Source organism: Pan paniscus, chromosome 2 (assembly GCF_029289425.2).
Source record: "Pan paniscus chromosome 2, NHGRI_mPanPan1-v2.0_pri, whole genome shotgun sequence".
NCBI lineage: Eukaryota > Metazoa > Chordata > Mammalia > Primates > Hominidae > Pan > Pan paniscus.
The window spans coordinates 99,656,392-99,682,218 of record NC_085926.1 but is presented as its reverse complement, the minus strand read 5'-3'; the positions used below and the strand labels follow the sequence as shown (position 1 = coordinate 99,682,218).

General features: G+C 43.2%; 1 protein-coding gene across 5 annotated transcripts in view; it reads right to left on the bottom strand.

Moving 5' to 3' along the window:
• CEP97 (centrosomal protein 97) overlaps positions 1–21,450 on the bottom strand; it is a 48,403-nt gene extending 26,953 nt beyond the window's left edge. Inside the window, exons 1-6 of one of the 5 annotated variants that reach the window (XM_008975424.4) lie at positions 21,056–21,447; positions 19,042–19,184; positions 18,242–18,400; positions 16,848–16,949; positions 13,843–13,956; positions 13,148–13,314 (exon numbers count right to left, since the gene is read on the bottom strand). In XM_008975424.4, coding sequence (XP_008973672.1) covers positions 13,148–13,314; positions 13,843–13,956; positions 16,848–16,949; positions 18,242–18,400; positions 19,042–19,184; positions 21,056–21,098 — 728 coding nt within the window. In that variant the 5' untranslated portion in view covers positions 21,099–21,447. Of the gene's footprint in view, positions 1–13,147; positions 13,315–13,842; positions 13,957–16,847; positions 16,972–18,241; positions 18,401–19,041; positions 19,185–21,055 lie in introns of those variants that run through there. The other 4 variants (XM_003821931.5, XM_055110220.2, XM_034957036.3 and 1 more) reach the window with 4 other exon arrangements.
• Positions 21,451–25,827: the final 4,377 nt, after the last annotated feature.

The window sequence follows — 25,827 nt, the reverse complement described above, 5'->3', positions numbered from 1 at the left end:
CTGCTCTAACCCAGGAATTCAAGACCAGCCCGGGCAACACAGCAAAACCTTATCTGAACTAAAAATTTAAAAATGAGCTGGGCACAGTGGTGTGTGCCTATAGTCCCAGCTACTTGGAAGGCTGAGACAGGACGGTCCCTTCAGCGTAGGAGGCGGAGGTTGCAATGAGCTATGATCATGCCACTGCACTCTAGCCTGGGAAACAGAGCGACACTCTGTCTTCAAAAAATATATATATATATTTTCTAGGAGAAACTGGTTGAAGATGCCATAATAACCAGGAAAAAAAAAAATTCTAAATTATTAAAAAGTTACCATAAAGTTACTTCTAGTGAGGAGGGGAGTTACGACCAGAGGGAAACAAAGGGGATCTCTGGATGCTGGTTGTATTTTTTTTTTTTCCCACTTTGTTGCCCAGGCTGGAGTACAGTGGTGCAATTTCATCTCACTGCAACATCTGCCTCCCTGGCTCAAGCAATCCTCCCACTTCAGCCTCCTGAGTAGCTGGGACTACAGGCACACACCACCACGCCCAGCAAATTTTTTGTATTTTTTTGTAGAGACAGGGTTTCACCATATTGCCCAGACTGGTCTCAAACTCCTGGGCTCAAGCAATCCACCCACCTTGGCCTCCCAAGTAATGGGACTACAAGTGTGACCCACCACGTGCGGCCATGCTCTCTTCCTGTTCTCTGAAGTGATTATAAGGATATTTTAAAATATTATTTTAAAACTGTATCTTAATTATGTGATACTTTTACAATTCTTTATTTTTTATTTTATTTTTATTTTTTGAGATGGAGTCTCGCTCTGTACTTCTACAATTCTTAAAAATGTGTCTGGAAAAAAATTTGCTATTGAGCTACCCTCCCATCTCTTCCTTCTTCCCACACTTTTTTTTTTTTTTTTAAATACTTTAAGTTCTGGGATACATGTGCAGAATGTGCAGGTTTATTACATAGGTATACGCATGCCATGGTGGTTTGCTGCACCCATCAACTCGTCACCTACATTAGGTATTTCTCCTAATGCTATCACTCCCCTAGCCCCCACCCAACAGGCCCTGGTGTGTGATGTTCCCCTCCCTGTGTCTATGTGTTCTCATTGTTCAACTCCCACTTATGAGTGAGAACATGCAGTGTTTGGTTTTCTGTTCCTGTGTTAGTTTGCTAAGAATGATGGTTTCCAACTTCATCCATGTCTCTGCAAAGGACATGAACTGATCCATTTTTATGGCTCCATAGAATTATTCCATGGTGTATATGTGCCACATTTTCTTTATCCAGTCTATCATTGCTGGGCATTTGAGTTGGTTCCAAGTCTTTGCTATTGTGAAAAGTGCCACAATAAACATACATGTGCATGTGTCCTTATAGTAGAATGATTTATAATCCTTTGGGTATATACTCGGTAATGGGATTGCTGAGTCAGATGGTATTTCTGGTTCTAGGTCCTTGAGGAATTGCCACACTGTGTTCCACAATAATTGAACTTACACTCCCACCAACAGTATAAAAGTGTTCCTATTTCTTAACATCCTCTCCAGCATCTGTTGTTTCCTGACTGTTTTTTTTTTTTGGTTTTTTTTTGGGTTTTTTTTGAGACGGAGTCTCACTCTGTCACCCAGGCTGGAGTGCAATGGCACAATCTCGGCTCACTGCAACCTCCATCTCCTGGGCTCAAGCGACTCTCCTGCCTCAGCCCCCTGAGTAGCTGGGATTACAGGTGCGTGCCACCATACCCGGCTAATTTTTTTCTATTTTTAGTAGAGATGGGGTTTCACCATGTTGGTCAGGCTGGTCTCGAACTTCTGACCTCGTGATCCACCTGCCTCGGACTCCCAAAGTGCTGGGATTACAGGCGTGAGCCACCATGCCCAGCCTGTTTCCTGACTTTTTAATGATCACCATTCTAACTGGCATGAGATGGTATCTCATTGTGGTTTTGATTTGCATTTCTCTAATGACCAGTGATGATGAGCTTTTTTTCATATGATTGTTGGCCGCATAAATGTCTTCTTTTGAGAAATATCTGTTCATATCCTTTGCCCACTTTTTGATGGGTTTTTTTCTTTTAAATTTGTTTAAGTTCTTTGTAGATTCTGGATATTGGCCCTTTAAGATGGATAGATTGCAAAAATTTTCTCCCATTCTGTAGGTTGCCTGTTCACTTTGATGATAGTTTCTTTTGCTGTGCAGAAGCTCTTTAGTTTAATTAGATCCTATGTGTCAATTTTGGCTTTTGTTGCCATTGCTTTTGATGTTTTAGTCATGAAGTCTTTGCCCATGCCTATGTCCTGAATGGAATTGTCTTGGTTTTCTTTTAGGGTTTTTACAGTTTTAGGTCTTACATTTAAGTCTTTAATCCATCTTGAGTTAATTTTTGTATAAGGTGTATGGAAGGGGTCCAATTTCAGTTTTCTGCATATGGCTAGCCAGTTTTCCCAACACCATTTATTAAATAAGGAATCCTTTCCCCATTGCTTGTTTTTGTCAGGTTTGTCAAAGATCAGAGGGTTGTAGATGTGTGGTGTTATTTCTGAGGCGTCTGTTCTGTTCCATTTGTCTATATAACTGTTTTGGTACCAGTACTACACTGTTTTGGTTACTGTAGCCTTGTAGTGTAGTTTGAAGTCAGGTAGCGTGATACCTCCAGCTTTGTTCTTTTTGCTTAGGATTGTCTTGGCTATACAGGCTCTTTCTTGGTTCCATATGCAATTTCAAGTATTTTTTTCTTTTTTTTTTTTTTTTTTTTTTTTTTTTCTTTTTTATTGATCATTCTTGGGTGTTTCTCGCAGAGGGGGATTTGGCAGGGTCACAGGACAATAGTGGAGGGAAGGTCAGCAGATAAACAAGTGAACAAAGTTCTCTGGTTTTCCTAGGCAGAGGACCCTGCGGCCTTCCGCAGTGTTTGTGTCCCTGGGTACTTGAGATTAAGGAGTGGTGATGACTCTTAACGAACATGCTGCCTTCAAGCATCTGTTTAACAAAGCACATCTTGCACCGCCCTTAATCCATTCAACCCTGAGTGGATACAGCACATGTTTCAGAGAGCACAGGGTTGGGGGTAAGGTCACAGATCAACAGGATCCCAAGGCAGAAGAATTTTTCTTAGTACAGAACAAAATGAAAAGTCTCCCATGTCTACCTCTTTCTACACAGACACAGCAACCATCCGATTTCTCAATCTTTTCCCCACCTTTCCCCCCTTTCTATTCCACAAAACCGCCATTGTCTTCATGGCCCGTTCTCAATGAGCTGTTGAGTACACCTCCCAGATGGGGTGGTGGCCGGGCAGAGGAGCTCCTCACTTCCCAGTAGGGGCGGCCGGGCAGAAGCGCTCCTCACCTCCCGGACGGGGCGGCTGGCCGGGCGGGGGGCTGACCCCCCCCACCTCCCTCCCAGACGGGGCGGCTGGCCGGGCGGGGGGCTGACCCCCCACCTCCCTCCCGGACAGGGCGGCTGGCCGGGCAGAGGGGCTCCTCACTTCCCAGTAGGGGCGGCCGGGCAGAGGTGCCCCTCACTTCCCCGACGGGGCGGCTGGCCCGGCGGGGGGCTGACCCCCCCACCTCCCTCCCGGAGGCGGCGGCTGGCCAGGCAGAGGGGCTCCTCACTTCCCTGTAGGGGCGGCCGGGCAGAGGCGCCCCTCACCTCCCGGACAGGGCGGCTGGCCGGGCGGGGGGCTGATCCCCCCACCTCCCTCCCGGACGGGGCGGCTGGCCGGGCGGGGGGCTGACCCCCCCACCTCCCTCCCGGACGGGGCGGCTGGCCGGGCGGGGGGCTGACCCCCCACCTCCCTCCCGGACGGGGCGGCTGGCCAGGCAGGGGCTGACCCCCCCACCTCCCTCCCGGACGGGGCGGCTGGCCGGGCGGGGGGCTGACCCCCCCACCTCCCTCCCGGACGGGGCGGCTGGCCGGGCGGGGGGCTGACCCCCCCACCTCCCTCCCGGACGGGGCGGCTGGCCGGGCGGGGGGCTGACCCCCCCACCTCCCTCCCGGACGGGGCGGCTGGCCGGGCGGGGGGCTGACCCCCCACCTCCCTCCCGGACGGGGCGGCTGGCCGGGCGGGGGGCTGACCCCCCCACCTCCCTCCCGGACGGGGCGGCTGGCCGGGCGGGGGGCTGACCCCCCCACCTCCCTCCCGGACGGGGCGGCTGGCCAGGCAGAGGGGCTCCTCACTTCCCAGAAGGGGCGGCCAGGCAGAGGCGCCCCTCACCTCCCGGATGGGGCGGCTGGCCAGGCGGGGGGCTAACCCCCCCACCTCCCTCCCAGACGGGGCGGCTGGCCGGGCTGGGGGCTGACCCCCCCACCTCCCTCCCAGACAGAGCGGCTGGCCGGGCAGAGGGGCTCCTCACTTCCCAGTAGGGGCGGCCGGGCAGAGGCGCCCCCCCCACCTCCTGGACAGGGCGGCTGGCCGGGCAGGGGGCTGATCCCCCCGCCTCCCTCCCGGACGGGGCGGCTGGCCGGGCGGGGGGCTGACCCCCCCACCTCCCTCCCGGATGGGGCGGCTGGCCGGGAGGGGGGCTGACCCCCCCACCTCCCTCCCGGACGGGGCGGCTGGCCGGGCAGAGGCTCCTCACTTCCCAGACGGGGTGGCTGCAATCTCGGCACTTAGGGAGGCCAAGGCAGGCGGCTGGGAGGTGGTTGTAGCGAGCCGAGATCACGCCACTGCACTCCAGCCTGGGCGCCATTGAGCACTGAGTTAACGAGACTCCGTCTGCAATCCCGGCACCTCGGGAGGCCGAGGCTGGCGGATCACTCGCGGTTAGGAGCTGGAGACCAGCCCAGCTGACACATCGAAACCCCGTCTCCACCAAAAAAATTCGAAAACCAGTCAGGCGTGGCGGCGCACGCCTGCAATCGCAGGCACTCGGCAGGCTGAGGCAGGAGAATCGGGCAGGGAGGTTGCAGTGAGCTGAGATGGCAGCAGTACCGTCCAGCTTCGGCTCGGCATCAGAGGGAGACCGTGGAAAGAGGGGAGAGGGGAGAGGGGAGAGGGGAGAGGGGAGACGGGGGAGGGGGGAGGGGAGAGGGGAGAGGGGAGAGGGGAGAGGGGAGAGGGGAGAGGGGAGAGGGAGCTCTATCTACCACACAGTCCTTCTCTGAATATGAGTCGGTCCCAACTTACTGCCTTTTAGAGGCATTAAAGTAGTCTTAATTCTCCTGGAGCTGCAGGACAGATCAAGTATTTTTTTCTAATTCTGTGAAGAAAGTCAATGGGACCGGCGCGCTGGCTCACGCCTGTAATCCCAACACTTTGGGAGGCCGAGGCGGGTGGATCACCTGAGGTAGGGAGTTCAAGACCAGTCTGACCAACATGGAGAAACCCCATCTCTACTAAAAATACAAAATTAGCCAGGCGTGGTGGCGCATGCCTGTAATCCCAGCTACTAGGGAGGCTGAGGCAGGAGAATCGCTTGGACCCGCGAGGTGGAGGTTGTAGTGAGCCGAGATCATGCCATTGCACTCCAGCCTGGGCAACAAGAGCAAAACTCCATCTCAAAAAAAAAAAAAGAAAGTCAATGGTAGCTTGATGAGGATAGCACTGAATCTATACATTACTTTGGGCAGTATGGCCATTTTCACAATATTGATTCTTCCTATGCATGAGCATGGAATGTTTTTCCATTTGTTTGTGTCCTCTCTTATTTCCTTGAGCACTGGTTTGTAGTTCTCCTTGAAGAGGTCCTTTACATCCCTTGTAAGTTGTATTCCTAGGTATTTTAGTCTCTTTGCAGCAATTGTGAATGGAAGTTCACTCATGATTAGGCTCTCTATTATGTTGTATAGGAATGCTTGTGATTTTTGCACATTGATTTTGTATCCTGAGACTTTGCTGAAGTTGCTTATCAGCTTAAGGAGATTTTGGGCTGGAACAATGGGGTTTTCCAAATATACAATCATGTCATCTGCAAACAGAGACAATTTGACTTCCTCTCTTCCTATCTGAATACCCTTTATTTCTTTCTCTTGCCTGATTGCCTTGGCCAAAACTTCCAATACTATGTTGAATAGGAGTGGTAAGAGAGGGCATCCCTGTCTTGTGCCAGTTTTCAAAGGGAATGCTTCCAGCTTTTGCCCATTCATTATGATATTGGCTGTGGGTTTGTCATAAATAGCTCTTATTATTTTGAGATATGTTCCATCAATACCTAGTTTATTGAGAGTTTTTAGCATGAAGGGGTGTTGATTTTTTTTTTTTTTTTTTAGATGGTGTCTTGCTCTGTCACCCAGGCTGGAGTGCAGTGGTGTGATCTCAGCTCACTGCAAACTACGCCTCCCAGGTTCAAGCAATTCTCTGCCTCAGCCTCCTGAGTAACTGGGATTACAAGTGCCCACCACCACCTCTGGCTAATTTTCATATTTTTAGTAGAGACAGGGTTTTACCATTTTGGCCAGGCTGGTCTTTAACGTCTGACCTCATGATCCACCCACCTCGGCCCCCCAAAGTGCTGGGATTACAGGCGTGAGCCACTGCGCCCCGCCAGGGGTGTTGAATTTTATTGAAGGCCTTTTCTGCATCTATTGAGATAATCATGTGGTTTTTATCATTGGTTCTGTTTATGTGATGGATTACGTTTATTGATTTGCATATGATGAACCAGCCTTGCATCCCAGGGATGAAGCCGATTTGATCGTGGTGGATAAGCTTTTTGATGTGCTGCTGGATTCGGTTAGCCAGTATTTTATTGAGGACTTTTGCATTAATGTTCATCAGGGATACTGGCCTGAAATTTTCCTTTTTGTGTGTGTCTCTGCCAGGTTTTGGTATCAGGATGTTGCTGACCTCATAAATGAGTTAGGGAGGAGTCCCTCTTTTTCTTTTGTTTGGAATAGTTTCAGAAGGAATAGTACCAGCTCCTCTTTGTACCTCTGGCAGAATTCAGCTGTGAATCCGTCTGGTCCTGGGCTTCTTTTGGCTGGTAGGCTATTAACTACTGCCTCAATATCAGAACTTGTTATTGATCTATTCAGGGCTCTGACTTCTTCCTGGTTTAGTCTTGGGTGGGTGTATGTGTCCAGAAATGTATTGATTTCTTCTAGATTTCTAGTTTATTTGTGTAGAGGTGTTTATTCTCTGATGGTAGTTTGTATTTCTGTGGGATCAATGGTGATATGCTCTTTATCATTTTTTATTGTGTCTATTTGATTCTTCTCTCTTTTCTTATTAGTCTGGTTAGCAGTCTATTTTGTTGATCTTTTCAAAAAACCAGCTCCTGAATTCATTGATTTTTTGAAGGGTTTTTTGTGTCTCTATCTCCTTCAGTTCTGCTCTGATCTTTGTTATTTCTTGTTTTCTGCTAGCTTTGAATTTGTTTGTTCTTCCTTCTCTAGTTCTTTTGTTATGTTACGGTGTTGATTTTAGATCATTCCTCCTTTCTCCTGTGGGCTTTTGGTGCTATAAATTTCCCTCTACACACTGCTTTAAATGTGTACCAGAGACTCTGGGATGTTGTGTCTTTGTTCTCATTGGTTTCAAAAAACTTAATTTCTGCCGTAATTTCGTTATGTACCCAGTAGTTATTCAGGAGGAGGTTGTTCAGTTTCCGTGTAGTTGTGCGGTTTTAAGTTTCTTAATCTTGAGTTCTAATTTGATTGCACTGTGGTCTGAGAGACTTATAATTTCTGTTCTTTTACATTTGCTCAGGAGTGTTTTATTTCCAATTATGTGGTCAATTTTAGAATAAGTGTGATGTGGTGTTGAAAAGAATGTATATTCTGTTGATTTGGTGTGGAGAGTTCTGTAGATATCTATTAGGTCTGCTTGGTCCAGAGCTGACTTCAAGTCCTAAATACCCTTGTTAATTTTCTGTCTTGTTGATCTAATTTTGACAGTGGGGTGTTAAAGTCTCCCACTATTATTGTGTGGGAGTCTAAGTCTCTTTGTAAGTCTCCAAGAACTTGCTTTATGAATCTGGGTGCTCCTGTATTGGGTGCAAATATATTTAGGATAGGTAGCTCTTCTTGTTCCATTGATCCCTTTACCATTATGTAATGCCCTTCTTTGTCTTTTTGATATATGTTGGTTTAAAGTCTGTTTTATCAGAGACTATGATTGTAACCCCTGCTTTTTTTTTTTTTTTTTTTTTTGCTTTCCATTTGTTTGGTAAATATTCCTCCATCCCTTTGAATCTATGTGTGTCTTTACATGTGAGATGCATCTCCTGAGTGCAGCACACCAATGGTTCTTGATTCTTTATCCAATTTGCCAGTCTATGTCTTTTAATTGGGCTAATTGCCCATTTACATTTAAGGTTAATATTGTTATGTGTGAATTTGATCCTGTCATTTTGATGCTAGCTGGTTATTTCACTCGTTAGTTGATGCAGTTTCTTCGTAGTGTTGATGATCTTTACAATCTGGTATGTTTTTGCAGTGGCTAGTACTGGTTTTTCCTTTCCATGTTTAGTGCTTCCTTCAGTGGTTCTTGTAAGGCAGGCCTGGTGGTAACAAAATCTCTCAGCCTTTGCTTGTGTGTAAAGGATTTTATTTCTCCTTCACTTATGAAGCTTAGTTTGGCTGGATATGAAATTCTGGGTTGAAAATTCTTCTCTTTAAGAATGTTGAATATCGGCCCCCACTCTCTTCTGGCTTGTGGGGTTTCTGCAGAGAGACCTGCTGTTAAGTCTGATGGGCTTCCCTTTGTAACTTGACTTTACTCACTGGTTGCCCTTAACATTTTTTCCTTCATTTCAACTTTGGCGAATCTGGCAATTATGTGTCTTGGGGTTGCTCTTCTCGAGGAGTATCTTTGTGGTGTTCTCTTTATTTCCTGAATTTGAATGTTGGCCTGTCTTGCTAGGTTGGGGACGTTCTCCTGGATAATATCCTGAAGAGTGTTTCCTAACTTGGTTCCATTCTCCCTGTCACTTTCAGGTAAACCAATAAAACGTTAAGTTTGGTCTTTTCACATAATCCCATATTTCTTGGAGGCTTTCTTCATTCCTTTTCATTCTTTTTTCTCTAATCTTGTCTTCACAGTTTATTTCATTAAGTTGATCTTCAATCTCTGATATCCTTGCTTCCTTTTGATCAAATCGACTATTGATACTTGTGTATGCTTCACAAAGTTCTCGTGCTGTGTTTTGCAGCTCCATCAGGTCATTTATGTTCTCTCTAAACTGGTTATTCTAGTTAGCAATTCCTCTAACCTTTTTTCAAGGTTCTTAGCTTCCTTGCATTGGGTTAGAATATGCTCCTTTATCTCAACGGAGTTTGTTATTATTCTGAAGCCTACTTCTGTCAATTTGTGAAACTCATTCTCTGTCCAGTTTTGTTCTTTTGCTGGCAAGGAGTTGTGATCCTTTGCGGGAGAAGAAGCGCTCTGGTTTTTGGAATTTTCAGCCTCTTTGCACTGGTTTTTCCTCATCTTTGTGGATTTATCTACTATTGGTCTTTGATGTTGGTGACCTTCAGATGGGGTTTCTGTGTGGACGTCCTTTTTGTTGATGTTGATGCTATTCCTTTCTGTTTGTTAGTTTTCCTTCTAACAGTCATGCCCCTCTGCTGCAGGTCTGCTGGAGTTTGCTGGACATCCACTACCTGTTTTCCTGGCTATCAACAGCAGAGGCTGCAGAACAGCAAAGATTGCTGCCTGTTCCTTCCTCTGGAAGCTTCATCCTAGAGGGGCACTCACCAAATGCCAGCCGGAGTTCTCCTATATGAGGTGTCTGTCAACCGTTGCTGGGAGATGTCTCCCAGTCAGGAGACACGGGGATCAGGGACCCACTTGAGGAGACAGTCTGTCCCTTAGCAGAGCTCAAGGGCTGTGTTAGGAGATCCACCGCTCTCTTCAGAGCCGGGAGGCAGGAACATTTAAGCCTGCTGAAGCTGCACCTACAGCTGCCCCTTCCCCCAGGTGCTCTGTCCCTGGGAGATGCGGAGTTTTATCTATAAGCCCCCTGACTGGGGCTGCTGCCTTTCTTTCAGAGATGTCCTGCCCAGAGAGGAGGAATCTAGAGAAGCAGTCCGGCTACAGCAGCTTTGCTGAGCTGCGGTGGGCTCTGCCCAGTTTGAACTTGCGGGAGATTTTGTTTACACTGTGAGGGGAAAACCACCTATTCGCGCCTCGGTAAAGGCAGATGCCCCTCCCCCGACAAGCTCGAGCATCCCAGGTCGACTTCAGACTGCTGTACTGGCAGCAAGAATTTCAACCCTGTGTATCTTAGCTTGCTGGGCTCTGTGGGGCTGGGATCCTCTGCGCTAGACCACTTGGCTTGCTGGCTTCAGCCCCCTTTCCAGAGGAGTGAACGGTTCTGTCTCACTGGTGTTCCAGGCGCCACTGGGATATGAAAAAAAACTCCTACAGCTAGCTTGGTGTCTGCCCAACGGCCACCCACTTTTGTGCTTGAAACCCAGGGCCCTGGTGGCGTAGGCACTGGAGGGAATCTCCTGGTGTGTGGGGTTGTGAAGACCATGGGAAAAGCATAGTATCTGGGCCAGAGTACACTGTTCCTCCCAGCACAGTCCCTCACGGCTTCCCCAGGCTAGGGGAGGGAGTTCCCTGACCCCTTGCACTTCCGGGGTGAGGCAATGCCACACCCTGCTTCTGCTCACCCTCCGTGGGCTGCACCCACTGTCTAACTAGTCCCAGTGAGATGAGCCACGTACCTCAGGTGGAAATGTAGAAATCACCTGCCTTCTGTGCTAATCTCACTGGGAGCTGCAGACCAGAGCTGTTGCTATTCAGCCATCTTGCCAGCCACCCCCCCGCACACTTCTTTAGTGCAGGACAACCCCAGAGAGAGAGGCTACTCCAAGTGGGAGCCCACTCTTCCCTATCTCCTGAAGTCTCTGAAATTGAATGTTTGCAAAGCATTATGGAGAAAGCTCAAAAAATATTCAAATTCACCTTAAAGTCACTTGGAATAAAACCATTTCCACAGTATAGAAACACAGACTTTTTTATCATTATTTATCCAATCAACAAATATTTTCTGTCTTGACACTCTCTTTAGTTTCAACAAACTCTTCAACCTTTAGTCTCTATCCTTATATAATATCATTTATTAAGCACCTACTATATGACCAGTCCTATGTTCTATACATCATCCTTAATCCTACCATCCATGAAAGCAAGGTAGTACCGCTATTCACATTTTACAGATGAGGAAACTTAGCCTCAGAAAAGCCCTAAGGAACTTGACAAGGCCACACAGCTAATAGATAGCAGAGAAAAAAGTGAAGCCTTCCCCTGTCTATCGTAAGCAGGTCTCATCTCTCTTTGTGGGTCTCTCTTTACACCAAACCTTTATCTCTGCCCACATCACCATGCTGCCTCTCAGACATGCAAATGTTGCCAGTCCTACTCCCACAGAAGAAGTCAACAACTGTACAGAGGATTATCCAAGTAAACCCATATTCCAAATCTAGAACTAGTCACAGTTTGAAACAAAATAAGGTTTATTCTCAGAGCAACATTCACAGCAGGAAAAAGAAAAGCCACCCTTTCCTGTAGGCAAACTAGACCTGACATATGTCCCTCACCCTACACCAGCACCACCACTATCTAGCTCTTGGCTGCCATTCCTCACGGCCCCCTGCTTTACTCAGAAACTATACAAAACAGCAGAGAGACAGAGAAGGGAGACGCTGTCTGTAATCTACCACCCGTCCTCCCATCAGGAAACTCCTGAAGTAACTACTGTCTGTAGTAGAGAAGAACAAAAAAAGGCGAGGGATAATGTATGTGTTGAGTCCATAATGCATGTGTGTATGTACTGAGAGAAAAAAGTTAAATGAAGCATAGTAGACAGAATAAAGTCATCTCAACTCTCACTATCCCAATTCCACTCCCTCCTTCCCATATCCTAGTTCCTTACCTCCCCTAAAGCTCTCATTCCACTGATCATGTATCAGGGTCCAGAAGACTCCATTCTGCAGGGATCCCAGCTCCAAGCCACAGAAACTATTAATGATTTACAGGTGGGGGAATTCTTGCTTCTGCTGCTTCACAGGTATAAGAAGGGGAGAACCTGGCCAGGTGCAGTGGCTCATGCCTGTAATCCCAACACTTTGGGAGGCCGAGGCGGGCACATCACCTGAGGTCAGGAGTTTGAGACTAGCCTAAACAACATGGAGAAACCCTGTCTCCACTAAAAATACAAAATTAGCTGGGTGTGGTGGCACATGCCTATAATTCCAGCTACTTGGGAGGCTGAGGCAGAAGAATCGCTTGAACCCAGGAGGTGGAGGTTGTGATGAGCAGAGATCGCGCCATTGCACTCCAGCTTGGGCAACAAGAGTGAAACTCAGTCTCAAAAAAAATTAAAAAATAAAAAAAAAAAAGAGGAGGACCAATCACCACATCTGCTACTAGTTCCAAATTAAAACTCTGCATTTTCCCAGAGTTATCATTATAATGAGTATTTGGAGAATTCTAAGATACTACTAATACTGCCCTTACATGGCATTTGGAGCTGGATGATAAAATAGAAAATAAAATGAATAAAAAATACGGCCCTTATATATGTGATAGATTAATATATTACAAGCTTTTGTGAGACTGATCTGAGATCCTACACAGGATCTATAACATGATGGTTTCTAAGCAAAAGTGTTCCAAGCTCCAAACAACTGATTAACAAAAGAACTTTTAGAAATCAAATTGTTGTATGTAGGGCACTAAGACTACTAGCTCCAATCTCTGGGGCCGAGATTTCTTCTTTTTTTTTCAGAGACAGGGTCTCACTCTGTCACCCAAGGTAGAGTGCAATGACACAACCATAGCTCACTGTAACCTTAAACTCCTGAGCTCAAGCAATCCTCCCACCTCAGCTTCCTAAGTAGCTAGGACTACAGGTGTGTACCACCACGCCCAGCTAATTTTTTTTTTTTTTTTTTAGAGATGTGGTCTCCCTATATTGCCCAGGCTGGTCTCAAACTCCTGGGCTCAAGCAATCCTCCTGCCTCGGCTTTCCAAAGTGCAAGGATTACAGGCATGAGCCACTGCACCAGGCCAATATTTATTTCTTATCCTTTTTTAGAAATGACAGAAAATCCTAAATGACCAGCATATAGTCTGCTACATGACTGCATTAATACTCTTGTTATCTAAATGCACATTTTAAGAAATACTCTATTAATCTGTAGTAAACTAGAAATGGTCTTTTCAGTAACATTTGTGATGTTAAAGGGCACATGTTTACCTTTCCTTCTGAGAAATCACATATCCATCTAGGACTCTGAGGTTTAGGCACCAGCTGACGATGTACGGCCGATAGTCAAATCCTGGGATGGATGGTGTTGCCATCACACAAGGATTGTTCATAATCGACAACTGTTCCAATTCAGTTAAGGATGCCAAAAAAGAGATCTGGAACAAAAGATATCTTTGTTGAACAAGCACAAGGTTTCCACTGATTACATATCTTTGGCAGCATTTGAGAATGTGATAATTTCCCTCTTGTTCTGAAAAGTGACAAGTGTCCATTGACTTCCAAAGTTTCAACAATATAGCCATCTGTCCCTGCTGCACAAAATCCCCTGGCAAGTATCAGCACTGTTTCCTAGCAGAAATAACCCTATTTTGAAAACATCACAGCAGCCAAGAAAGGTGGACAGGGAGTCTTATAAACCCTTATAACGTAGATGTCCCTCTACCACCAATCGCCTCCCAGTGGAATGATAATTACAGCTTTACAAAGGAAATTAGACCTTAATGACCCACTGACACTAAGGAAAAGTGGAAAGAAAAATAACAATCATCTAGAGCCAAGTGTTTCATATGAATGGCAGTTTCTTCCAAGATGCTCACAGTCTAAAAATAAGCTCACAACCCTCTCCTGTGTCTTTCCTAGGATTTCCAGCTTCCTGAATCTCACAAAATACCCTCAAATTTTACCTCATTTAAGTCTCGGATTTCATTTTCTGCCAAAGAAAGTATAGCAAGACTTCTGGGTAGGTAAGCAGGTGCCATTCTAAGAGAGGTGATGATGTTTCCATGTAAAAGCAGGGTCTTGAAAGTAAAAACAGTATGAATTACAAATGAAAAGATTACAAATAAATTGGCCTATTGTGACAACACCAAAATGGTACATATAAGAATAAAGGAATCTACTTTATTATATTTCTCATCACACACAAGTCAAAGACTGTTAATGCTACAAGGGTCCTTGATGATCTTCTGGTCCAACTCTCTGTTTTCATACCAACATCCTAAGCTCATGATATTTTAAAGACTTGTCCAAAAACACATGCTTGGCATAGCAACTAGGCATGCTGTGAGATTTAAGTTATGAGACACTAAGCAATTTCTAACACACTTTTTCCTTTTCTTTTAAAATATCAAAATAGAGGCCATGTGTGGTGGCTCATGCCTGTAATCCCAGCATTTTGGGAGGCCAAGGAGGGAAGATTGCTTGAGCCCAGGAGTTTGAGACCAGCCTGAGCAACATAGTGAGACCTGGTCTCTACTAAAAATAAAAAAATTAGCCAGGCATGATGGGGTGCACCTGTAGTTCCAGCTACTGGGGAGGCTGAGGTAGGGGGATCACTTGAGCCCAGGAGGTCGAGGCTATAGTAAGCCATGACTGCACCACTGCACTCGAGCCTGGGTGACAGCAAGACTCTGATGTCTCAAATTAAAAAAAAAAAAAAAAAAAAGTCATTAAAACAACCACATATAAAGCAAATTTTCCAAAAAAGAGAGTGATAACCTACATCCATAATTGCAACTGTATTCCCTAGGTAACTAAAAAATAAAGGGAGGTAGAATGTGTTACTTGCAGATAAAGCTGACTCACATTAAGTCAGCAACAACCAAGAATAAACCCAAAACTGAACACCCAGGATTCTAATCAGATAAATAGGCTTCTATTCCAGCAAAAAAAAAAAAAAAAAAAAAAAAAATTCAATCATCTTTGGTTCATTTGAATTCTCTTAGCATCTATTAGGACAGCATCTGGCTACATCAAATTGTTTAGAATAATTATTGCTAAAAATGATTTCTCCTAAAGATCTGGGAAAAAGTGAACTAAGATACTGCTTCTAGGGCTTAATGAACATATCTGATGGTAATAATATCCAATGAGGCAACAATATTTAAAATGTTCTACATGTTTTTCAAGACTGTGATTTCAACTGTTACTTATTTGACTGCATGATACATTCCCCTCCATAAAAAGTGCTACATGCTACATGTTTTTTTCTAAGTGAAATTAATTTTGACAATTAGCTAATACCTACTACTTTAAAAACAGCAATTCTGAATGTCAAAAAAAAAAAAAAAAAATCCAGACTTGGGACCCAGCGCAGTGGCTCATGCCTGTAATCCCAACACTTTGGGAGGCCGAGGCAGGTGGATCACAAGGTCAGGAGTTCGAGACCAGCCTGGCCAACATGATGAAATGCCATCTCTACTAAAAATACAAAAATTAGCTGGGCGTGGTGGCATGCACCTGTAGTCCCAGCTACTCAGGAGGCTGAGGCAGGAGAATCGCTTGAACCTGGGAGGCAGAGGTTGCAGTGAGCCGAGATTGCGCCACAGCACTCCAGCCTGGGCAACAGAGCAAAACTCCGTCTCAAAAAAACAAAACAAAACAAAACAAAACAAAAAAACAGACTCGGCCAGTTCGGTGGCTCATGCCTGTAATCCTAGCACTTTGAGAGACTGAGGCAGGAGGACTGCTAGAGTCCAGGAGTTTGAGACCAGTCTAGACAACATAGTAAGATCTCATCTCTGGCCAGGTGCAGTGGCTCACGCTTGTAATCCCAACACTTTGCAAGGCCAAGGCAGGAGGATCATGTGAGGTCAGGAGTTCAAAATCAGCCTGGCCAACGTGGTGAAACCCTGTCTCTACTAAAAATACAAAAAATTAGCCAGGTGTGGTGGTGGGCGCCTATAATCCCAGCTACTCGGGACGCTGAGGCAAAAGTATCACTTGAACACAGGAGGCAGAGGTTGCAGTGAGCCAAGATTGCACCACTGCAACCACTGCTTGGGTTGCAGTGAGCCAAGATTGCACCACTGCTTGGGTGACAGAGCAGAACTCTATCTAAAAAAAAAAAAAGAAAAGAAAAAGATCTCATCTCTACAAACACTCAAAAAATTAGCTGGGTGTGGTGATGTACACATGCCTATGGTCCTAGCTACTTGGGAGGCTAAGGTGAGAGGATCACTTGAGCCTGGGAGGTCGAGTGAGATTGTACTACTACACTCCAGCCTGGGTGACAGAGCAAGACTCTGTCTCAAAAAAAAATACAGACAGACTCAAATTCAGGAATGATTAATCTCAACCTCCCCAAAGATTATGTACTATATAATAACTGAAGTTACTAGCATTGGTTGATTGGGCATACAGGGAATTCCATCATGTTCAGAGAATGGTAAATAAAATTAACCTTAACTACAATGACCAGTTTCACATCAAATAAATGAGTTATATAACTAACAACAAAAAGTTTCATACTTAATTTCTGGTATTCTAACATAATTCCTTTTTTTTTTTGAGACTGAGTCTCACTCTATTGCCCAGGCTAGAGTGCAGTGACCCAATCTCGGGTCACCACAACCTCCACCTCCTGGGTTCAACCAATCCTGCTTTAGCTGAGTAGCTGGGACTACAGGCTCGCACCACTATGCCCCACTAATTTTTGGTATTTTTAGTAGAGATGGGGCTTTGCCATGTTGCCCAGGCTAGTCTTGAACTTCTGAGCTCAAGCCATCCACTCGCCTCAGCCTCTCAAAGTGCTGGGATTACAGGCATGACCCACCATGCCCAGCCCATAATTCTTATCATAAAGAAAGCAATCTGCTCATACTAAGCAGGCTAATTTTAGGTCAATAAGATTACTTTCTCTTGGTATTTTGCTATAAAACTTCACAAATGACAAAGAAAACATACTTACTTTCAGGGATACCAATTTAGATAGATCACCTATCTGGGATATATTATTGTCTGATAAATCGAGATGCTGTAGAGCTGTGCAGCTATTGATCTGTTCCATGGCCTATCACAAGAAAAGCATCACACTATTTAATGAAAACAAAATCAAAAAATGAAATTATTCCCTAGTTCTTTGCAGCTGAAAGAGTGTCTTGCCTCCTCTTATTATTAGAAGCAGAGTAGAAGAACTTAGCAAGAGAAAAGGGGCAGTACTAACAGAATTTAGTAGATTGTCAGGTTGTAAACGTACACTTTCATTATCTCTCTATGAGTAGAGGGCTACCAAGTAGTTCATACCATCCAAGATCTTTACAGCTTGAAAAAAACCATAGTAATGGCCAGGCGCTATGGCTCACACCTGTAATCCCAGCACTTTGGGAGGCCGAGGTGGGTGGACAGCCTGAGGTCAGGAGTTCGAGACCAGCCTGGCCAACATGGCGAAACCCTGTCTCTACTAAAAAAATACTAAAAATTAGCCAGGCATGGTGGGCAGGCGCCTGTAATCCCAGTTACTCTTGAGGCTGAGGCAGGAGAATTGCTTAAACCCAGGAGGCAGAGGTTGCAGTGAGCCAAGATCGTGCCACTGCACTCCAGCCTGGACAATAAGAGCAAAACTCCATCAAAAAAAAAAAAAACAAAAGAAACCATAGTAATAATATATGACAGTTGGTGGTATAGAATAGAGTTTACAAGTTTAGATTAAAACCAATCAGCCTGGATTTACATTCTGGCCCTGCAACTTCCTAGTTGTGTGACCTTGAGCAAGTTACTTCTCTGTGCTTTAGTTCCTTCACCTTTATAACACGCATAATGTCTATATCTACTTTGCAGGCTACCATGAGATTGAATAAGTTAATACAGATAAATGTTTAGAACAGTAGCTCAGATACATTAATGGCTCAATAAAAGGCAGCTATTGGTAATCTAGTCCTCTCAGCTAGCATGCCAAAAAATAAGATGCAGAAATATGTATTAATTTACCCAAAATTACACAGTTACTAAGTAATGCAAGTAGGACTAGAATTCAGATCTCCTAACTTTTAAAACTGTATATTCTCCCTTATAGCATTAAACATTTACTTAAAGCTTAATTCAGCATGATATAGTCTCCCTCCTAAACACTCTATGGTTTGATCTACTTTTTTCTAAGTACAATATAGATTCTTTGTTCAAATTTAAAAGAATATTATGTCATATTATATGTTTCAGAATGAGATTTATTTTTAGTTTATTTTAATAGAGATTATCCCTGGAGAGTGGGAGTGGGTACTTTCACTTTTTAATTTGACTTATTTCTACATTGCTTGAATTTTTTTTATGCAGAATAGTTTTGTAAACAAAAAAGAAACCATTCACCTTAAGATTATTTCCTGCCAAATTCAGCCATTCCAGATGTACTAGTTCCTTTAGCCCTTCCACACAGCCAATGCTATTATGAGGCAAATTTAATACACGAAGCAACGTCAGCTTGGCCACACCCATCATCCGAACCAGCCGATTATTAGCTACTGATAACTGTAAAAAGGAAACATATTGTTATTTTTAGGAATAACATATATATTTCACATTAAAGTGATTTAAAAGGTTTATTTAGACAGCCAAACACTCTCAAACAAACTCCTTTTGTACATTTCACATATATTGTCTAAATATTCTACAGTATGACTATCAGTTTTTTGTTATTGTTCCTGGGCAATAGAAAATACAGATAAAGCTGAGCGATCAGACCTCCTCCAACTACTAAGACATTTTTAACACAGCAACAACTTGAGAATGTAAGTTCCACAAGAATAGTGCTGTTAAACTCTCAGTCAAAACTTAATACAGTGCCAGACATATAAGAGGGACTCAGTAACCATTTCTTGAATGAAGGAATGAATGAACTCTTTACCCCCATCATGAGGTAAAAGGTTACCTTTGTAACACAGTATTTTGCAAAATAAAATGCTTCCTTTTCTTAACAATGCTTTTTTTTCCTAATCTACTCTCAATGTAGTACATGTATGTTCATCTTCAGAAGAAACTGTCATGTAAAAATTTAAGGCAACAATGACTGCTTGCTAGGCCTGCACAGTTACTTTTTGTCAGGTTATTTTATTGTTTTGTTTAATAATAAATTGATCCTATGTAACCATTTCCCAGATTGCAATACCTACCTGTATTAATCGTTTGCATTTCTCCAGATTTTCCAATTTAATAATCTGATTTTTATCCAGAATCAAAGTGTGAATATCAGCTTCACAGGGTAAATTTGGACCTAATTTCTGTAGTCCCTGTCCTGACCAATTGACCACTGATCCTTGAAAAGAAACGGAAATGTTAGAAAACACAAATAAAATAAAACATGTACAACAGCTAAGCATAGGGCTGGAATTATAAAATCTCTATACCATTTCAAGTTAAAGAACAGTAGAGCATAATAAATATCAACATTGTAAAATTAAAGCAATCTTGAGTTCTAAATGACCAGATTGAATTACTCATTTTTCTTCAGAAATATCAAATTAAAACTAGACGTGTGATATTCTCCTCAAGTTGCTAAGATATACTTTGAAAATTTTCACATTTAAATATGGACGATTACTTCCATTTGTTGTGCCTAAGTAATGATACTATTGTTTAAATGTTACTAAACTTTTGACTGCGATCCACCAGCTTACAGCCTAACTACCAATATATCCTAAAGTGCCCAAACTGTGATTTTGAAAATCAAAGTATAGTTCAACTAATTCTCCCATAAAATAGGATAATACACCCATTTCGCTAGCTTGATATGAGAATTAAAAGAGAAACCATATGAATAGTACTTAGCCCCGTTCCTGCCACCGGGCACTCAATAAGGCACTTTAGTATAACATAGACGTTCAAACCCTGGCTCCACCAATTAACCATTGTGGTATATTAGGCAAATTATTGATTTCTTTTGGGCTCACTTTTCTACTCTGTAAAGTGGGGATAATACCTGCCTTATAAATGTAGTTCTACAGAGAAAATGAGATAATGTAAAAAAAAAAAAAAAAAAAAGGACTGAGAACATCGCCTGGGTCATACAAAGTGCTCTGTAAATGTTAACTGCTATTAACAGTTAAGTAGCCCTGGTGGGCTTGAGAGGTGTGGTTTAAGAAAAGCCGATCTCCGAAGAGGGCGGGGCCAGAGAAACGGCCAATTTCAAATTTACACCCAGATTAGGACTACTGCAGGAATTAATTATGCCAGATTGCTCTCCTGGAGGATTTCAACGTTTTCCCGTTGTCTAATGGCTCTTAGCATGTGAGGAGTCGTGAGCCCCTCTGAAAAATTGATGAAAGGGGTGTGCTGTCTCAGAAAAGTGCACAGCCTTTGTACACAATTCCAAGGGGTCGACAGAGAGGTCTGAGAACCATCCACCAACTCTTCCCCCAAGAATTTACGGCTCCCAGAAAATGCACTCCTGGTCTAAGCCATGAAGACGGGCCTCGACCCCTGGGCCCTGTCCCCGATTTAGAGGACTGACTGCTGCCAAGCCTCGGAGCTGTAACCAAAACAAAAGCAGCTCGCGTCCGGCGCCCCAAAGAGGTAGGTATCTTCAGGCCACAGAAGCACCCACACAGTCCTGTGCTCTACTGGGCAGCGACCAAACTCGATCCTAGGACCCGTGTGCAAGAACAAGGAGTACAGAACTGCGGGCTCTGGATCATCCCTTAGATTTTATCACGGCCACTGGCCACCTCCGAGGAAGGGTTCAAAGCCAGACTAGGCAGCGGTCTCTGAGGGAAGGTTTTCCTGATGGTTCCAGGAACCAAGAAGAGAGGGAGATGTGTGAAGCGAAAGAGGGAGATCCCGAACATTTCGCTTAGGCACCCATGACTCAAAGTAAATGGTCAAGAAAGGTCATCGCAGCCCGAAATCCACCGCCTCCTCAGCATCGGGAGCGCGGGAGCCAGGGCGCCGGGCCGCGCGAAGGCTTCTGGGGACTGTAGTCCCCCGCTCGGCCCTCACCGCGACGCCGGAGAGCTGGGAACGGCAGGTGAACTACAACTCCCAGAGGGTAGCCCGCATCCGTGACGACCACAGATCCGCATCAAAAGAACTGGTCCAGAACTGCACATCTAAACCTAGGTTTTCTGCTCTCCACTATTTAATTCAGCTCCGTGAAGTAAACCTTAGGACTCGGGGTAGGGATCGCCTTACCTTCTCCGGGAGGCAAAGCCGCGTCCACGCGCGCCACCGCCATATTTGCTGCTTGCTAATAATACCAGGCAACCGTCCTCCCGCGGCTCTGTGGAGCTTGTAGTCTGAAGGAGGGAGCCGGAAACTATAACTCCCAGGATGCACGGCTCCCAGACGGCCCAATTGGCTGCTTACGCCTAATGATGTGAAGCTGGAGTTAGAATCTGAGGGTAGTGAGCTCAGGGACCCTGGCCCACTCGCTTATTTGACAGATGAGTCAACTGCGTTATTAGATGATCATTTCACTTCCTTGTCCAGGCGTTTGCGAAATTTGACACTTTTACCATCGGGATATTGTAAGGAAGCTACTTAATGCAGACTGCATTTTACAACTCATTGCTGGAAGTCTCTGTGGGGGCTGCTCCATTCTTTTGATAATTGTGAATAAGTTGAAAGTTTTCAACTCCGCTATAGGAATGACCGATCTTGTTGAGATCATAAAAGTGGATACATTTTATTTGAAATTTTAGTTAAGTAAAAGTAAAGTATGCCGAAATAGAAACTTTTATACAGAATTTTTAAGTGATTGTTTGATTGTTCTTGAATATTTGACAAATCTTTTGACTTAGGGGTATAAGTATGAACCAAGAACTTTTCCAGGGAGTATTCAAAATAACTTTAAAATATAATCTCCAGGCCGGGCGCAGTGGCTCACGTCTGTAATCCCAGCACTTCGGAAGGTCAAGGCAGGCTGATCACCTGAGGTCGGGAATTCGAGACCCGCCTGGCCAACATGGAGAAACCCCGTCTGTAGTAAAAATACAAAAAAATTAGCCTGGCGTGGCGGCGCATGCCTGTAATCCCAGGTACTCGGGAGGCTGAGGCAGGAGAATCGCTTGAACCCGGGAGGCAGAGGTTGCAGTGAGCCGATATCATGCCACTGCACTCCAGCCTGGGCAACAAGAGCGAAACTATGTTCAAAAATATATATATTTTATATAGATATTGCATATATTATAATTATATATAAATTATATATTATATATTATATATTTATATATTGTATATTATATATTATATATATTTATATATTGTATATTATATATGTTATATATTTATATATTGTATATTATATATGTTATATATTTATATATTATATATTATATATGTTATATATTTATATATTATATGTTATATATTTATATATTATATATTATATATGTTATATATTTATATATTATATATTATATGTTATATATTTATATATTATATATTATATATGTTATATATTTATATATTATATATTATATATGTTATATATTTATATATTATATATTATATATGTTATATATTTATATATTATATATTATATATGTTATATATTTATATATTATATATTATATATGTTATATATTTATATATGTTATATGTTATATATTTATATATTATATATTATATGTTATATATTTATATATTATATATTATATGTTATATATTTATATATAAATATAGATTATGTATATAAATATATTTTTATATAGTCTCCAAATTCAAGAAATACATTGCCTAGTTGGAAGAAAGCAGGCTCACACTTTTTTCTTTTTTTTTTTTTGAGACAATTTTTTTTGCCCAGGCTGGCCTTGAGCTCCTGAGCTCAAGTGATCCTTCTGCCTCAGCCCGGCAAAGTGCTGGGATTACAGGCGTGAGCAACGGCGCCGAGCCTTCTTTTGATGCAACTATTATATGATAAACGATGTGATTGTGACTGAACTCACTAATATTTCAGGGAATTGAGAAAGAAATAGAATCTGAAATCTTCAGTGAAGACTTGATGGAGGAAGTAAATGTACCCATCTTTTGATGGGTAGACTGAACAGTTAGTTCTAAAGTAAAAGGTGAAAAGACAGCACAGGCTGCAGGTGGTAACGAAGTTGTGCTCACAGGAAGTGAGAAACTAAACAGAGTATACAAAAAACTTCTGCTTTCTACTACCAGCTCTCCCATTTCCTCTTGCAACCTTTATTCTGAACTCCCCTCTTTCTGAAACAGCAATCTGCAAAGTCTGATCATTTTTGCTTGGGAAAATCTAGTAATTCATGCTTCTAGATTTCCAGGCACTGGATTCTCTGAGCATTCCCCCTTTCCTGGGTTCTCCTATCTCTCTACACTTGTTTTAACTCCTTTCGATTCTTGTTTCCTGCTGCTTTGGTCTAAAGACAAATTTCCTAGTTCTGAAGGGGCAATTAAGACTAGGATTTTTTTCCTTTTAACCAAGAAACTCCTTACCTAGAGAACACAATCTTACTATATGTGTAAGAACAAAGTAAGGCCGGGCGCGGTGGCTCACGCCTGTAATCCCAGCACTTTGGGAGGCCGAGGCGGGAGGATCACCTGCGGTCAGGGGTTCGAAACCAGCCTGGCCAACATGGCGAAACCCCATCTCTACTAAAAATGCAAAATTAGCCGGGCATAGTTGCACATGCCTGTAATCCCAGCTACTTGGGAGGCTGAGGCAGGAGAATCGCTTGAATCTAGGAGGCAGAGGTTGCAGTGAGCCAAGATCGTGCCACTGCACTCCAGCCTGGGCAACAAGAGCAGAACTCTGTCAAAAAAAAAAAAAAAAGGAAGGAAAGAAAGAAAAGAAAGAAAGAGAAAAGAAAACAAAAGAAAAAGAACAAAGTAAGCCTGAATACTGCCTCTGCTAACCCTTATTCCCTGGAATAGGCCATAGGGATCTGGGAGAAAGGGTTTACGGTTCTTTACAATTTAGCAAGGTAATTACTTGATAGGGAGGTCCTGGAAGCTTAAAAGGTACTTAAGAAGCAGAGGTTCCTGCAAGTTTACAGCAATAGCTGAAACATTGCCTGGTTCATCTGCCCCGGAATCCAGAGGAAAGGACCAAAGGACTTTTTTTATGCAGCTAAGTATAGTCACGGCTTTTAAAGTAAGTAGCCAGATGTTCCTGGGCAAGGTCTCACATGCCCAAGTGACTCAGCAACCCTTTAAAATTACTGCACAGAAACTCTTTTGTGCTTCAAATAATAGCTTTTACGCCTAAAATCAAATTGCTACACTTTAAACTGCCTCATTTTGTATATATGTTAAACCCTATAAGCTCAAACCAAATTAGGATTCTACTACTTAAAACTATGAACCTCTCAGTAAGGTAATGTTTCTCTGGCAGGCCCAGGCCCTATGAGAAAGACTTTCCTATCAGCACAGTATACTTAATCCCTACGACAGCTGATTACCCCGATCTTTGCCATCTCTAATTCATCTGCCCACAGTTACTGGCATGATCTAAGTAAAACAATGCCTTTTAGCATGTTATTCCCCTCTCAAAAACTTCTCACTTTAAGTTCAACTTGCAAGGGCCACCATAATCTGGCTTCACCCTACCTCCCACCGTTCATCCTACTCGTTTTCATTTGGTGTTTTTGAGTGAGGGATTGATATAATGATACTTGTGTTGTAGACAGGTTAAACTCATATAACAAGGATGAATTGAAAGGAATAATAGAATTGAAAGGAAGAAGGCAGGAAGGAGATTATGGTAATAGAGCCTGGTAACCTTCAACAGCGGTTTCAGGAGAGTATTATAAACAAGTTTAGATAACATGAAGTTAAGAGACTAGGTAGAGAAGAAACTGGAACATTTGTGGATGGTGCAATTTACCTTGAGAAAATGAAGGTGGTTTTCTAATTAGGATTGAAATCCTATTTGAAAGAAGTAAATGTAACTTTGAAGTTTTCATTCAAGTTTTAAAATGAAGTTACTAATGTAAAGAATTTTGACACTGTAAAGATTTGGAAAATATGCGAATATTTTAACAATAAAAAAATCTCTTTTTTTTTTTTTGACACAAGGTCTTGGTTTGTTGCCCAGACTCGAGTGCAGTGGTACAGTCCTGGCTCACTGCAGCCTCGACCTCCTGGGCTTAAACAATCCTCCCACTTCAGCCTTCTGAGTAGCTGAGACTATAGGTGCACACCACCACACCTGGCTAATTTTGGTTTTTTTTGTAGACAGAGGTCTCACCATGTCGCAATCCTCCTGCCTTGGCCTCCCAAAGTGCTGGGATTATAGACGGCCACCATGCCTGGTTTAACAATAAAAAATCTTCACGCAAAGGTTTAGGTGCATAAAATTATAAATATCTCCTTTCTTGATTAATATTCATGTGTAGACTCTTCCGGTCCTGCTTCCTTATCTATAACCTATGGCATGGAAAGAGAGATTGCCAATATTCACAGGTTATCCAGATGCCCCAAATGAGATTAACTTTCCTCAGTTATTATTATTATTATTTATCTCCTGCTATGTGGTAGGCTTTGTGATAACTAGTTTACATATATTGGTTCTAAATTTCACAAAATCCCTACAAGTAGATGCCAAGAGGTTATGTTACAGTTGTTGGAAACAATATAGGACACCCAGTTAAACTTGAATTTCAGATAACAATGAATAATGTTTTAGTATAAGTATGTCCCAAGTATTCATGTTGCAATATACATCTTATGCAATACTTACATGCAATATTTAGGACATAGCTATATATAAAAAAGTGTTGTTTATCCAAAATTCAAATTCAACTGGTGTCTCATATTTTCATTTGCATTTATATTTATCTTGTTAATTTCCAGCAACCTAAAAAGAAGGACAGACAGAATTTTGGTTTTGTTTGTTTGCTTTTTTGAGATGGAGTCTTGCTCCATAGCCCAGGCTGGAGTGCAGTGGCGCAATCTCAGCTTACTGCAACCTCTGCCTACAGGTGCCCACCACCATGCCTGGG